This window comes from Cyprinus carpio, chromosome B12, assembly GCF_018340385.1.
Source record: "Cyprinus carpio isolate SPL01 chromosome B12, ASM1834038v1, whole genome shotgun sequence".
NCBI lineage: Eukaryota > Metazoa > Chordata > Actinopteri > Cypriniformes > Cyprinidae > Cyprinus > Cyprinus carpio.
The window spans coordinates 20190762-20207638 of record NC_056608.1 but is presented as its reverse complement, the minus strand read 5'-3'; the positions used below and the strand labels follow the sequence as shown (position 1 = coordinate 20207638).

The 16877-nt window shown below is 36.0% G+C and overlaps 1 protein-coding gene across 6 annotated transcripts in view; it reads left to right on the top strand.

The window, feature by feature from the left end:
• Positions 1-16601, top strand: part of LOC109075077 (protein sidekick-2-like) — a 276827-nt gene extending 260226 nt beyond the window's left edge. For 2 of the 6 annotated variants that reach the window (XM_042735927.1, XM_042735926.1), the window contains exons 41-47: positions 648-812; positions 901-1041; positions 1765-1903; positions 4697-4826; positions 5975-6031; positions 12470-12526; positions 14682-16601. In XM_042735927.1, coding sequence (XP_042591861.1) covers positions 648-812; positions 901-1041; positions 1765-1903; positions 4697-4826; positions 5975-6031; positions 12470-12526; positions 14682-15098 — 1106 coding nt within the window. In that variant the 3' untranslated portion in view covers positions 15099-16601. The remainder of the gene's footprint in view (positions 1-647; positions 813-900; positions 1042-1764; positions 1904-4696; positions 4827-5974; positions 6032-12469; positions 12527-14681) is intronic. The other 4 variants (XM_042735932.1, XM_042735930.1, XM_042735929.1 and 1 more) reach the window with 3 other exon arrangements.
• The last annotated feature ends 276 nt before the right edge of the window (positions 16602-16877 follow it).

Here is a 16877-nt window from a genome sequence, read left to right as displayed (position 1 = left end):
AGAAGCTGTGCTCGAATGAGAAAAGAGTTAGTTCTGGAGGAGGAGCAGATGGGATTGATTTAAAGAAACTGTGTGTGTCAAAGACCCATATATTAGTGTGATGTGTGCCAGGCCATCTTTGCATGTCGTTGATGTGCCGTAGAGGTGGAATATTATTTTCACTCTCTGCCCTGAAGATCTCTCCCTGTAATTTCTCTAGCAGGCCTGGCACATGAAACCAGCTCTATTTTTCTGTCTCTCTGCACTGCTAGCTGAAGGCACTTGGAGGTTCTCGGTAGCACATTAAACACATTAGACATAGCTGAAATTACATGTGATCTATACTGTGATCAAATTTTATTTGATGAGGACTCTGAATTATTAGCCCTGACAGCTGCTGCAGTGTTAAACACACACACAAAAACTGTGCCTTCTTAAAGACACAGTCCATCCCCAAATTAACATTTGGTAATAAATAACATTTTTCACTCCCATCCATGTTGTTTCAAACTTGTAAATGGATTTGAAATGACATGAAGGTGAGTAAATAATGACATGATTTTCATAGTTGTGTTGCTCTAATGTCGTCAGACTCATAGTACATATGACTGATATAAACTATGCGACTATGGATGACTAGGCATTTTTATTTCTTAAAAATGTTCCAGATGAAGGCTTGTGGGACATCTTAATCAAGGACATTCCCAAGGAAGTGACATCGTACACCTTCAACATGGATATCTTGAAACAGGGAGTCAGCTATGACTTCCGGGTCATCGGGGTGAATGATTATGGGTATGGGTCTCCAAGCCAACCGTCACCATCTATATCAGGTTAGTTCCTCAAAGTTAGAACAAGTGAAAATCGATCTGAAATCATACCAATTATTCTAATTAAATATGCATCTGTTTTTAATTGCAGCACAAAAAGTGGCTCCGTTCTATGAGGAATGGTGGTTTCTGGTGGTGGTGGCTCTGGTCGGCCTCATTTTCATCCTGCTTCTGGTTTTCATCCTCATCATCAGAGGCCAGAGCAAGAAATATGCCAAGAAGTCTGACTCAGGTATGTATCCACTGATGTATACAAGTTTGTATCCTTCCATCCATCATCTACAGTATCTATCTGTCGTTCTATCTATCATTCTATCGTTACTGTTCTATGGTTCTATCGTTCTGTGTGTGTGTGTGTGTGTGTGTGTGTGTGTGTGTGTGTGTGTTTGTGTTTGTGTGTGTTTGTTTGTCAAAGGGTCATTCAGGGAGAGGCCTGATGAATGAAACAGCATTGTTGTTGCTGTGACATCATCAGTATGGTATGTGTGTGTAAGTGTGTGGTCAGCATTTCTGTAGTAAGAGCAGGACAGGCAGACCACAACAGCACTGAGGGTTGGGACAGTCATGTGGGTCACTAAGCATGTTAAACAAACTGAGGGAGCATGAGAGGCCCAGTTTGTGCTTCCACACAAAAACACACTCCATCACATAAATGTCAAACACACACACACACACACACATACACACCATTCACACAACGCCATCTGCCAGCCCAGAACTGTTTTATCTTAATGAGGGTGTTCAGCTCCAAAAATAGAAAAGGTTTAGAGGTTATTTGGTTTATGGCCTTGTGGTTTTGGTGGCATTGCATCCTGTTATCATGATTGACCCCCATGACAAAATTAATTTCTGTTTCAATTAATTTAGTAAGACCATCTTCAGCAGATCTCACTTTAGGTCCAAACTACTGTATGTCTTAATGATTTCTTAATGTCTCCATATCTCATCCATACAGGCAACAATTCCAACTGCAATGCACTGACACATGGAGAGATGGTCAGTCTGGACGAGAGCCGCTTCCCTGCCTTGGAACTGAACAATCGACGACTGTCTGTCAAAAATTCCTTCTGCCGCAAAAATGGCGTCTACACCAGGTCAGTGAAAGTTTCTTCCTTTGTCTCAGTTTTTCAAGGTTTTTAATATAAGCATGCAGGTTTTTAGGGTTTTTAATATGAGCATGTATTACAAAAAAAATAAACATAACAAAAAATGACTCTGTCCAAAAAAAAAAATAAATGCAAATAAATAAAAATTGCTCAGTCTAAGTGCAGCAATTTAATACGCTAATGTTCACCTGTCACTTTGCCCAGTAGGTTTGATAATTTTATATGAAGTAGTAAATCAATTATCATATGTGCTTATTTTGTACTTTGCACATAGAACTATTAAACTCCCATAAAGCTTTAACCACGTGGCAATAATGAGGGAAAAACAGCCCAAAATCTAGGAGTTTCTCATTCATCATGGAAAAACTGATGGGATTAGCAAATGGCTCTACCTTCATAAGATCCTACTTTCCATCATAAAACTCAATATAAAAAGTTTCTGTTTCCACTAATAAGAGCATTTCTCTCTGACAAGTCACAGGCTAAGTGCAATAACAGATTCTGGTTCATGACCTCACCTATACTGCCATCGTTCCTTCTGAAACGGGATTGTTTTAAAATATATGCACAAGACATTTATTATTGCAACTAATACTATGCTTAATGTCAGTTAATTTTACGAAAATATGGATTTGGTTGCATAGGTACTGCATTAGAAATTGCATTAGCATTTTTTTTTTATTATTTAATTTAATTTATTTTTTGTATTTTTTTATCTTATCTTATTTATTTATTTAAAATTATTTTATTGGTTATTTTTAAGTTGCACATAGAAGTTAAATATTGCAATGTGTTATATTTTGAGAATTGTCAAGCAGTGCCATGAATAGGTGCTCACACATGTAGCAATAAATCCAGGTGCGCCAGGTGTGTAGATCCCGTTCCATTTGAGAAATCTGCCCTATTATCACTGCTTAGTTCTCAGCCTCTGCTCCTCTTCATCCTGGGTCACCTTGAGAAGAATCAAAGGTCCTCTAGTCTTTGAGGAGATGCCAGGCTCTTTCCTCTGGCTGCAGATTAAGGGAGAGGTGTGGGAGGAATGTGAAGAGGAAGTTCCACAGGCTTTGTTCTCTCCCGGGAGGAGGGTCTACAGAGCCTGAGTTCGACTGTGGGCTCACTGGCTGAGAGGATCAGGATGGTGAATGATAGTTATGACATTCCGTAGCTTAAGTAACACAATACAAATGGTGAAAATCAGACGGCTGAGTATGCCCACCATTCCGTAGCTTAAGTAAAAAAATACAAACACGTCAATAGTTATGACATTCCATAACTTAAGTAACACAATACAAATAGCTTCTCTTCTCAAGATGCTGGCAGGATACACAGGTACACAGGTACACAGGAGGTCTGTGATTTGAGATCTAAAAGCGGGTCTTTCTTTTAAGATTCTTCTGACTGTCTGTCATGACATGTCAGTTGTTTCTCAAACAAAATTGGAGCAAAAGTTTGGGTAGCATACAGCATGTGTTTTCCATTTGTTTTTGACTTGAAAGTTTTGGGGTAGTTCTTCAGTGTGTTGTGTTAATAAAAAATGGCAATACATAATTACATGTAGAAACATTAATAGAAATAATAAACATTAGAATGAAGGTGCCAAGGCAGCGAAAGATATGAGAGACCACGGCCTTATATCAGTGATATGAAGAGTGTTGTTTTTAAAGGCAGGGGAACTATGTGGTGTGCTTTAACTCTGCATTTGAGATTTTACCGTTCTGGACTGTAAAGAGCTGACCAGGCTTGTTTACAGCACACACACACATCAGCAAAATCTGCAGTGTTTCAGCAGTCACAAGCACACTCGCATGCTTGTATCTTTTTTTTTTTAGAATGAAAATCTAAGACAAATATAAGATAAATAAATGACGATGATACGTTGGAGGAGTATGCAGTTTGCAGTAGTTATATATTTCTATTATATTTATGTATTCAGCAACTAGGTTTGTGTTTCCTTTGCATCATGAATTCAGGTATGAAAAAAGAAAAGTGCAAATAACTTGACACACAAATAGACTGCAAACATGGATGTGGAGTTTGTTTTGGAATGGTTCAGTATTGGTGGCAGAGAAAATGACACTTTTTAGGTTCTGAAAAAAAAACATAGTGACACTTGTAGAAAACACTTACAGTAAACTCATAGTCATAAAGTAATATAAATATTTCAGGTTTTCAGGCTGAAAACCGCAGTCAGTAAAAGAGGTTTTTATATTTTTAATAGCTGAAGCATAGTCCAGATTTTTTTTTTTCTTAGCTGCTCTCCACTACTGTATCACAGAGACTTAATTATGCAGAAAACCCTTGGAGCTGGCATCTTACAGTGGTCCCATGATGCTCATAAAGAATCCCCTCTCAATACAAACACATACTGTACTTCATTCACCTAACAAAGACACAAGTGTCTGCAGCTGGAATTACTGCCAAACCATTTCTAAAGATGCTTCATACTGTCAGATATTATATATATATATATATATATATATATATATATATATATATATATATATATATATATATATATATATATATATACACACACAGCAATATCTAATATCTGTGTATATATATGTGTATATAGGTATATATGTGTGTGTGTGTGTGTGTGTGTATGGTGAAATATTTATTTATTAATGAATTCATATATACATATACATACATACACTATTGTAAAATAAGTAAAAATAAAAAATAAAAAAAAAATTCAAGTAAAAATAATGAAGTTGGCATTTAGACAGTATTCATCCTGTTCTTATAAAAATGGTGTTGTGCCGTATTTTCGCTCAGGTCACCTCCTCGACCCAGTCCAGGCAGTCTGCACTACTCAGATGAGGACGTCAGCACCAAGTACAATGACCTGATCCCAGCAGAGAGCAGCAGCCTCACAGAGAAACCATCAGAGATCTCAGATTCACAGGTAACCAATGTTCTGGAATGAGACTGTCGGTCTGTGTCTGTTAATATATGTTAAAGGGACAGTTCACCCAATATATCTGTCCTCAATTACTCACCCTCACTTCACATATACTCACAAAATTCATAACCAATCAAATATTTAGCCTGGGTGCCAGCCCGAACCCCGCCCACAACATTTTTTGGACGGGAAGTTCGGTCGGGACTCGATCCATTTAGGAGTAATTATGCTCGGCTCCCAGAAGGCAGAGCCAATCAAATTGCCAGGGCGGGCTTTAATCGATGATGGACAGGCTATCTACGGTTACGTAAGATAGGGCGTCTTGGAAGGTAGGCTCACGATCTCTTTTCTCTGAAGCCTCAGATGAACACGCTTCTTCAGCCTTGTCTCTTTTGTCGTCTTTCCATTTTTTAAAGTTAGTCAAGTCGCGTTGCAACCGTGTAATAAAGTTGAGACAGGGCCGACAAATGCGATAAGATTTATTTTCATTTTCATTATTGTCGAGATCTAATCCTAAACAGAGAACTTGTTCATATATACATGCACCTTTTGTGTTTCTCTCAAAAATGTTATTCGTGCTTATAAGTACTCCGCGAATTCTTAAAGTTCTTTTTACAACAGCGGCAAAGATCATTTACACTTTCCTACTTCTTCCAGTTCCAGCGTGCGTGCGTGCAGTTGAACTCTGTTGACAACTATGCGTTGCTCAACATACGTCACTTACTGCGTTGTTCTGATTGGTTGTAGGTCTATCCAATTGAGTGCAGAGTTTTTTTTTTACTGGTTCGGTTAAGACACGCCCCATAATTCAAGTGCAATGGAGCAGTATCAGACCAAAAACCTGAAAACAACATTACTAATACCAATTAAAGTAAATAAATATGCATATATGGACAACTTTTTTTATGCTTTTCTGATTATGGTGCTTTTGCCTCCTTTCTAAAACCTGAAAGCTCCAGTTCGCATTGCAATTATGGGAAAGAGCAACCAGTATCTAAAAAAATAAAATCTCCTTTTGTGTTCCATAAAAATTCTGAAAACAACGTGAGGGCATTTTTGGGTAAACTGTCGCTTTAACCTCCAAGCAGAATTTCTAATGCTAAATCTAGTCACGTTCATTTAGAAATTCCCTTATCACACACTTTTATTAGGACAAGACTCCCTGTGATGAAACTTTCTCAAAAGTAGGATACAGCCCTGCAGGAAAGGTCTGTTATACCCTAATTGAGATCTTACTTGCGCATGGCTTCAATCCAGGCTAGGTCCTGTGGGTGTTTTTTTTTTTTTTTTTTTTTTTTTTGTCATGTCCAGAACATTCTGCTGCATCCTAGTTCATTCTCTCCAGACTTTGTGTCCTGAGGCACAGTTTGGAAAATCTGTAGTAGAACAAAACACAGTGTGCAGCACACAGGAATTATAACATCAAACAAATACTCACATAGACACATAAAGATTAAAGTGTGAGAACTGGAAGGCTTTGGTTGGACTCTCTCCACTTCTCTCAAGTGACCATTTAGCTGGCATGATGAGAAGAAACCATTCAGTTTGGGTTGTGTGAAAGTCTAGCATTGGCATTTACTAAATCAAACTCGCAGACTGGCAAAGAGAGCAGGAAACACACATCACGCTGTTTTCTTCACAATAACAGTTTTATCTTTCCAGTGAAACACGGCTGAGCAATATTAATCTATTTTTAGTTGTTTTCAGAATCATCATGGCTCCTATGATTTGTGGAGTGGATATTTAATGAAGTCTTTGAGGTAGATTAAGTAGAATCATTATTGTAACAAGGTTCACTCATGTTGCTTGCAATTTGTAATAAGCATTTCCCAATATAACACAAAAAGTTATTTATAACTTTTTCACGGTATAACAAAAAATGTTATGGCTCACTAATTTAATTTAATTTAATTTAATTTAATTTAATTTAATTTAATTTAATTTAATTTAATTTAATTTGTATGTAACACATTGGCTAATTAGTTGTTTTGTTTTGTTTTGTTTTGTTTTATTTATATTGTTTTATTTTTATTTTATTTTTATTTATTTTATTTTTATTAATATATTATTGTTTTTGTTTTTGTTTTTGTTTTGTTTTGTGTTATATATATATATATATATTATTATTATTATTTGTATTATTTGTAATTTTTATTATTATTATTATTATTATTGATTCAGAGTCTTAGGTGTACATATTTCAGCTTTAAATGTAGTTAATACAATCCCATTTTTGAGCCAGAATTTTTTTCTGTAGTTCTTTCTTTCTTATTCTTACTAATAAAAATATATATTTATTTAAATATTTATTAGTGGGAAATAGTTTATTTCCCAAAGGATTTCAAGCATTTCATTTCATTAAAAAATTTATGCACTGTCACCAGTACCTCCCAAAATGCACATCATGTCAAACAAAGGCTCTAAACTTTCCGTCTCCTTGCTCTTCGCTGACACCTCCTGCCACCACCTTCTAGACTGCTAGCATCCGGCCACCTTTGACTCCTGGTTGGAAACAGAGCATCTCCTGTTCCCCTTCTGCTCCTGCTAAAGTCTGGTATCATCGCCATCGAGCAGAGTGAAGAGAGAGGCTGGAATCTCTCTGAAGTTTTATTGAACGGATAACTCCAGGCTATTGCAGATCCATTGAGCTGTCTCCAAAAGAGCCAGAGCCGCCACAGAGACGTATAATACTGACATTGTTCAGGGACTCTTAACAACAGCTCAAATTCATTTGGCAAGCCAACAAATATGGCACCTAGCTGAGCCAGCTCTGGGTTTAAATGAACACATGGGAGATGATGAGATGTTGGACAGGTGTAATTCTGTCTAGTCATTTGAGTGTGTTGAATGGACACAAAGTTTGTTTTAAAAATCTGATTTTAAGCTGCTTTTGGTTTTTGTTGGAAACGCTGGCACTAAGGCTGCAGCTAACAGCAGGGATTGTTAGGGCAGCCTTCCATGTCAAAGCATCTTTGTTTTAATTGGCTCTGTGATGATCATCCCAGCATCACTGTGAGATTCTTCCCAGTGAGAGCCTCAAATACTGTAGCTTGTGGGCGTTCTTTCTCATGGAAAGTTTTTGCTTCTCATCAGTCACTCTTATGTTGTAGTAGGGAATAGTATAGCCAAATGTAAACCTAAAAACTTTAACTAAGCAAAAGTAACCTAGGAATTTGGAATTTGGCAAGTAGGGTTTTTTTTTTCATATATAAAAATTATATTTAATATGTGATTAAAAATTATTAAATAACCTTAAATGTTAGATTAGTAAAATGACTTTTTTTTTAAATCCAAAAAAAAAAAAAAAAAATTAAAGTAGATTTGTACTGTATTATATTTAATACATTTAAACATTTTTTTGTGTTTTTGGTTACATATTCTGTTTGGAACTGATCCCTCCATTTGGAGAAAAAAAAAACATTTGAATTAATTTTAGAGTAAATACAGTACATACAAGTTGTGCTCATAAATTTACATGCCCCTTGCATAATATAATATAATTAAGGATCATGAAAATTGCATGTTACTCTTTATTTAATAATGTCCTGAATAAGCTATCTCACATAACAGATGAATATATACACTCTTAAAAATAAAGGTGCTTCACAATGCCATAGAAGAACCTTTTTGTCTAAATGGTTCCATAAAGAACCTTTAACATATGAAGAACCTTTCTGTTTCACAAAAGGTTCTTTGTGGCAAAAGAAGGTTCTTCAGATTCTAAAAAGTTAAGAAAGAGATGGTTCTTTAAAGAACATTTGACTGAATGGTTCTTTGTGGAACCAAAAATGGTTCTTCTATGGCATCGCTTGAAGAACCTTTTGAAGCACCTTTATTTTTAAGAGTGTATTCTCCACAATACAAAATTATAACTGAATTTATAAAACTGACCCTGTTCAAAAGTTTACATACCCTTGAAATGTAATAATCTGTGTTGTTTCCTGGATGATCCATGACTGTCTTTCTGTTTTGTGATAGTTGTTAATGAGTCCCTTCGTGAGATTTTGAGATCCATCTTTTCACACCGAGGTGATGTGAGCGCTCCTTTACTCCTGTCTTCAGTGTCACATGATCCTTCAGAAATCATTCTAACATGCTGATTTGCTGTTCAAGAAACATTTCTTAAGATTATTAATGTTGAAAGCATATTTTACGTACATATGTTTAGATTATTTGATAAATAGAAAGTTCAAAAGATCAGCATTTATTAAAAATAGAAATCCTTTGTGACATTATAAATGTCTTTACTTTCACTTTTAATCAATGCACCACTGAGTAATAAAAGTACACATTTCTTACAAACTTTACAATGGTATGAAGATATAATGTTTGGCTATATTGCTCAGCCCTAATAACAGTGCATCTTTGTCTGTCCAATCGCCTGCTGTGCTCAGTATTCTAATAGATCGGTGGAATGTGAGACATAGACTCTTCCTTCGCTCCTCCCCTTCAGTTAATCCATATCTGTGCCACAGTACGATTTCTCCATCCGTCTCTGTAGAGATATGAGTGGGGGTGGGTTCGTTTTGTTGGTCACACTGGCCTTAAACCTAAATCTAGTGGCCTGTGTGAAATTTTTGAGGCTTTTTGAGTAGATTAGACAAAAATATCACACATGTAATGCCTCTTTAGTGATGCATTAGTACTGTCAGCCTATAACGTACAACCTATAATCTTGTGTAAAACATATTTAGATTCCATGTCTTTCTTTTGCAGCTGTCACAAGGTCAGGCTATAGTGTCTCTGTAAGTCCACAGAGGAAGTGAAGTTTCATACATTTTAAAGGGATTTCTGTAGGGCAAGGGCTATACTCAGACCGTGATTTTCCGGGAGGGAACATCTTGCCCTTCTCTCTCTCTCTGCAGGAGACAAAACATACATGCCAAACAACCAGCTCCAGTAAGATTAGATCCTCCCATCTGAGCTTTCTTTAACCAGACCCATCACAAGCTGTCATCAGCTTTTATTCTGTTAGTATTATTTAGTTTAATATCTTGTTGTTTTGGATTTTTGTGGTCTGAAACATACTTTAGTAACTTCTTGAAGGCATTACTTAACAGAAGGTCTTTAAGATAAATATCAAGCAGGAATCACACTGACATCGTAACCAAGTTTTTTTTTTTTTTTTTTTTTTTTTACCATTTCATTTGGTGCCAGCATTGCCTTTATCACAATGTACTCTTTTTGCAACTTCTACAGTGTCACAAGCCATTGTTACATAGTCCTATAACACATTATACAATACAATCAAAATACAAACAAGCTTGAAAATGGTATTGGTATGAACCATAGCTGGACTGAGAAGAAAGAATAACAGGAGTGGATGAATGCAAACAAAGATTTTTGGAGGAGAGAACAGCTGTCACGTCCTTCATGTGTCAGCGGGGGAGGGCAGGAGTAGGTCACGGCACTCTGTGTCAACTGACGTGTTTTGATGACCACACACACACACACACAGACACACACCGTGTCAGCATGCAGCTTTAGTTTCTGAGCTTGGCTTCGCTGTGAGGTCACACTGAACAAAAAAAAGCTTTCAAAGCAGAATTACAGGGCATATTGTTTGCTGCTTATTGAGGTTTTTTTGCTGGTATGACTGATATGTGTCTCAATTAGAACACAGTTGTTTAAGAAGCTGAAATCACCACTTGCTCAATAATAGAAGCATGATGCTAGAAAAGTCCATAATCAATAATACTTGGAGCTTTATGCATGTATGTATGCGAAATGGATGTGAAATGTCCAAAAAGTCCTGTATATATATATATATATATATATATATATATATATATATATATATATATATATATATTCTTGATTTAATAATATATTATTAAAAATTCATTTTTTTTCTATAATAAAATAAATCATTAAAATATATAATTTATCAAATTAAACTAAATGTAAATGTAAATTACAGACTGTAATTATGTTTGTATTATTACAGACATGACATGCATCTTGATCATTGAATAAAATGTGGGAAAAAAAATTAACCTGGCAAAAAAAAAAAAAAAAAAAAAAAAATGCGTTTTTGACTAAAACTGCATTGAGAAGCACTTAAGTGGTAAATTTGTGGGGAATCCATGAAATTCAGATAACAAAATTAGATTTTTTTAGGAATTTTCTCTTAAGTACAGAAAGACGAAACAATGTGCCTTTCTGTATTTTATCATACAGATTTTTTTTTTCTCAATTGTCTTTGCTGTTTAAAGAAAAAAACAGATGAAAGAGATTCACTAGGTCTTTGGCATAAAATCTGCAGCTCTTATTTTAGGGGGATGTGGGGCTGGTTTGGGGGAAACTGCTTTCCTCTCTGGAATTTGAACAGAGGCATGTGTTTCACATATGTGTGTATGTATAATAATGGTGGACTGGGGAGATCTGAGCATTGTTAGTATGTTCACTACTGTATAACAGAGAAAGACGAGGATAAATGTTGAACTGTTTTGCCAAAAATATATACGTTTAATTTAGTGGTCTCAGCTATGTGTTTTGCAGTAGTACCGTGAGAGGTAGAAGTGCAAGACAATTCTGTAGATTCTGTTTGATTGTTTGTTTGTTTTCATTCATTTCAAATTGCCACATAGCCTAGTAAAATACCTCAAATGACAGTGTTGCTCTCAGACTGAGTGGATTAAATTTGATTAAATTAGTTTTTTGTTAATAACAGACTCAAAAATTGTGTCAAACAATGGAGCCTGAGTCTAGCTATTCAGAAAGATCAGAATCAACCCCTAAAAGCAGCATTTAGAAATTCCCAAATTGAATTCCTGGCAGAGGGAGTGCAGAAAGTGGTGGTGAGGATAGACGAGTTTTATTAAAATGATATGCAAACCCTAAAAGCCTGAGATGGTTCTTCTCCCTTATTTTCAGTTTTCCCCTCTCCATTTGGCAATTCAAGCTTGGTTGGTACTTTAGGATACATCTGTGGTGAACTCCATCAGCCAGCTCTAGAAGTGTGAGCCAGATATGTCAGAAAGAGAAGAGGGAAGGTGTTTTAATAAATGTGGTGGTGGAGGACAAAGATTGATGGAGAGCTGATCTTCATACAGTTGTCCATTGTTCTAGTGCAGAGTGCTGTCTCAACAAAGAGTGTAGGAGGATGTTCCAAGAAACGCATTAAAGTGTCACAGAACGTGTTAAGAAGTACTTCCAGCCCGCATTACCCTTACAAAAAATATCATGGTACTAGCTTGCTGATAAAATATAATGGTATTTATTTATTTTTTATTGTATTTCCAAACAGTATCTTTAAAATAAACATATGCAATCATGCTTTCCAATGCTGTACAGTAGGTTCCATAAATCTTTTTTTTTTTTAATTGTATTTATTTTTTAGAAAAATGTAAAACAAACGTGTTAAGGTATAAAATTAAGAATACATATTTAAGTAAAAGAAATACATTACAAACACTAAATGTTAATACTGAATATTTTTTATTTTATTGTTTAAATTGTTATAATCGTATGGGTTTGTTATGAATAAATTTGCATTGAATTAATATTTCAAACAAAACTGATATTACAGTATTTTTTTGTAAAGGTAATGCACCATTTTAAAAAAAAAAATTGTTTGTCCCATGAAATATGACTTAGGGCCCATACTGCACTGCTTTAAACCCCATGTCTCTGTTTACCTCTAGGAGGCGCTTGTTTTCTCCTTTAAGACTGGGGGCCTCCATACTCTTCCAACTCAAAGGGTGAGGACATGCATTGTGCATTGACTGACAGGAAGTCATTTCCTAGTGCTTGTCCATTCCTATCCTCTCCATTAGATTCATGCATACATGGTCAAAACCCCACCACATTGACAAACCAACACCAAAAAACAATAATATATAATTAACAGAGGGTACACTGGTTGTCATAAAGCATTGAGTTTTTTTTGTTGTTGTTGTTGTTGTTGTTTGTTTTTTTGAATGATAGATAGAGCCTTTTTTGGTTCCTCCCTCCCTTTTTGGCTTTTCATTCTTTTTTGGTTAATTTTTGACAGATTAAAAATTAGGTATGTTGTCTGTTTAATTTCAGTAGTTTCCTCCCACAGTAAATAAAGCTTTGATGATTTGGAGAAGGAAATTAGAGAGTGCAGTCCAATAGATTAATTTATTGCATATTCTTCATTTATTCAGGCTGTTGTCATGTCTGTTGTCATTTTCACTTAGCAAAAGCAGATTAAAAAGAAAAACTACTTGCAACACACTGTTTGATAAAACTAAATGAGCTCTTGCCACACAAGTTCTTTTCTGGTCTTGAGAGCTTGTCAGTGGTTCCCTTAGATTATAAATACTGTAAGGTTTTACAGTATTTGACTGAGTAATGAACTGGTGACTTGAAGTTTGGTTTACCTATATGCAGTGATGATGATCAATGTATATCAGATGTTTTGTGATCGAATGAATAACAATAATTTTCACCAAACTCACACTTGTCAGCCATGATTTCGGTTCTGTTAATCTTTATTAACACCCATTTTAGCCAAAGTTTTGTCAATTCAGCAACAGCTACTATATTAATAGCATTCCCTGATAGTTGGGTTACTTCTTAAGATGAAGACCCACAAATATTATCAATTATAATTATCACAATATTTTACACTACTACCACTCAAATTGTTTTTATATGTTTTAAAAGACGTCTCTTATGCTGACCAAGATATTATGCAATATTATAATATTATCAAGATATTAGGTAATATGAAATATTATTACAATTTAAAATAACATTTTAATATATTTTAAAATTCAATTTATTCCTATGACATCAAAGCTCATGGCAAAGCATCACATGACTTTTTTAGAAATCATTCTAATATGCCGATTTGGTGCTTAACAAGCATTTTTTTTTTTTACCAATCTTATGAACTGCTTAATACTTTTGTGGAAATTCAAGAATCTTGAATTTTCAAGATTCTTTAAAGAACAGAAAGCTCATAACAGCATCAACAGACCAATTTAATGCATCCTTGCTGAATAAAAGTATTAATTTATAAAAAAAAAAAAAAAAAAAAAAAAAAAATCAATCTTACTGACCACAAACTTTTGAACATTAGTATATATGAAGAGTTTGGTTCCCAAACACGATAAACGCCTTTTTTTTTTGAAATTGAGTTCCCGCCAAAATCAATATTGTATGTGGTCGGTATTGAAAAGTCAATTTTTTGCCTCCCCATCTGAAAGCACGTGATGGAGATTTACTACTAATCACAGAACCGGCTTTACTGAGGAGTTGCGCATGAGAATTATCATGCAAAATAATAATAAGTTTGACAGCATTGATGAACCTGTGGTGGTTTCTGCAGTGGGAAAGAAATGTACTGTATAAGATTAGTTTTGACCAAGTTCAGATGCTGTCATATGTGGATCAACTTACTATTTTCAACAGTTGCAATATGAAAAAATGATTTATATTGATTCAATGGATTTATTGCATTTTGAAAAAAAAAATCAGTTTCTATAATCTTTGAAAAAAAAAATCTGGATTTGAATTTTTAATGTTATTATAACCTTAAATTGCTATGTGAAAGTTTGAAACAGAAAATAGTGTTTTTCATCTTGCCACCTTCTTGGTAAAGAAAACACATTTTACTCAAATTAATCAAAATGGATTTATAGCATTTTGGAACCAAACTCTTTAAATAATTAATGTGAAAATTCAATCAATAATGGATACAAATAGAGCATGACAGAAAATGTGTGACCCAACTGTCAAAGTGACAAATAATTATTATTTCTAGTGTGACTTCTGGTTTTGTGGCTTGATCCCGGACACCTCCTCAAATCATCTCCCTCTTGAAATTGAGATTGTTGAAGTGATTCTGTCTTCATCACTCATTCTTTCTCTCTTTCTCCACCCCAGGGCAGTGATAGCGAATACGAGGTGGAACCCAACCGACAGAAGACCCATTCATTCGTCAACCACTACATCAGCGACCCCACCTACTACAACTCCTGGCGCAGGCAGCAGAAGGGAATCTCCCGAGCACAGGCCTACAACTACACCGAGTCAGAGTCTGGAGAGCCCGAACCCTGCGCTCCTCCGCCGCCTCTGCCCCCTCTACCCCCTCTACCTCCATTCCCCCCACAGCTCAGTTCCCCTACGCCCCAGAGCCAGTCCCAGACTGGCAGTCTTTTTAGACCCAAGGGCAGCCGGACTCCCACTCCATCCCAGCAGAGCTCCAACCCACCCAGTCAGCACAGCACACTTTATCGGCCCCCAAGCAGCTTGGCCCCTGGCTCCCGGGCCCCCATCGCTGGCTTCTCCTCCTTTGTTTGATCGAATGAAGATATCGGTACATGGAAATTCAAAACCAAGGCAGGGGATCTCTTACTTTCCCCAACGGCTGGTCAAACTCACGTCTATAGAAGAACGACAACAAACATCAGCCCTGGATCTGTTGTGCTTTACTTGTCATTGCAAGCTGATTTTTATTTTTGTATACTTTCTTTGATCACAGCTTTTTTTTTTTTTTAGGTTTTTGTTTTGTTTCTTTGCTTGTGTGTTCAGCGTGTTTCGCTTATAATGAAAGACAATCACTTGGAAAGACATGTAAATGCATCAGTGAGCTTTCTTTGTTTTGGGTTTTTTGTGCTGTCTAAACAAACTGCATGACTTTTTTATTATTCAAACAATTCCTTTTGTTTGCTTTTTCATTTCGTTGTTATTGGTTCTTTTGTTTAATCGAGTTCCACAAAAGTGTACAACACCAACACTAAGTTACGAATACTGGACAAAAGCACCGACACATGAAAAAGAATTTAAAAAGGCTATGGAGAATATCTCAGCACTTGGACCACATCAAGACAAACGCTAAATGGTGGTTTTGACTGTGGTATTTTTGTTCTTACACAGAAGACAAAGTACTGCGGTGATTACGAGAGGTTAAAGTTCATTTGACTAGAGACTATGATCTGATAAAGACCCGCCTGCACTTATCACATGTTTAAGTTGGAAAGCCAGCATCATTTATTGATGTCACAGGTCAGTTTTCACCAGTGCTCTGAAAAGGCCAATGGTCAAATTAAGTGCTTCATGCTAATCTGTGTATTGAATGTTTTTCCGGAGGTAAAATGTAGATTGTTTGTAAAGTTGAGCACGAGTATATTTTCCCTCGTGAAACTTATGGAAGGCCAAATATGTAAGAGTCTGATTCACTATGATATTATTATACTATTGCTCTGGATTCGTTCATATTCAGAGCTATTCATGTCAGCAGCAGATGTGTTTGTGTAAATGTGGTGGGCGGGGTCATTTGTTGCTCCATTTGATTTGACTCTATGATGTCATCCTGAGCTTCAGGTTGCACTTCTGCTGAGCAAACAGTAACAGTTGGACACTAACGTCAATAAACAGCAGTGGATATCGGATATTTGCCAGCATCTCAGGTGGAGCTGGATGTCAAAAAAATCCATCACCTTTCAGATTTTCCCTTTCCTGATCATCTGGCAAGACATAACGTCATAGAAGCTGACGACATTTCAAAGATTGTGCAACCAAGCAAATGCATTGTACCTGTGAACTTTGGATTTTTCACCACTTCGCTTTGGCGCGGCTATTCAAAGTTACTGAAGATAAAAGAAAATGGACTAAGGGACCCACCACGATGCCAGCAGAGAACTAAACGGCACTTGCACAGCTTTCTTGTGAGGTTTAATGATGTTGTTTGCTCTTTCCTTTCCGTGAAGTGATTTTACTGTCTGTATAAACAAGGTCAATCACATGCTCAGTCTGCCTGAACACAGTATATTCCTAAATAAATTATGTTTTCTGCAAACGTTATTGGTTTGAACATTGAAGAGTGCGAGAAAAGAGCATTCATGGTTATGAGTAACTAACGTAGGAGAGGAAGTGGATAAATCTAAGTGAAAGTGTCCTTAAAATCACATTTCTTTAGCTGTTGAGACTTTACCACAGACACTATGACTACATCTTAACTAGGAGCAACTGATGAATTATACCTTCCATACAAAGAGTTTTTGTCCAAACCAGTCTGAATTTTATTGGTGCTAGTCCAGCTGGTAAACCAACATAGCCATATGAAGCTGGATAACCAGT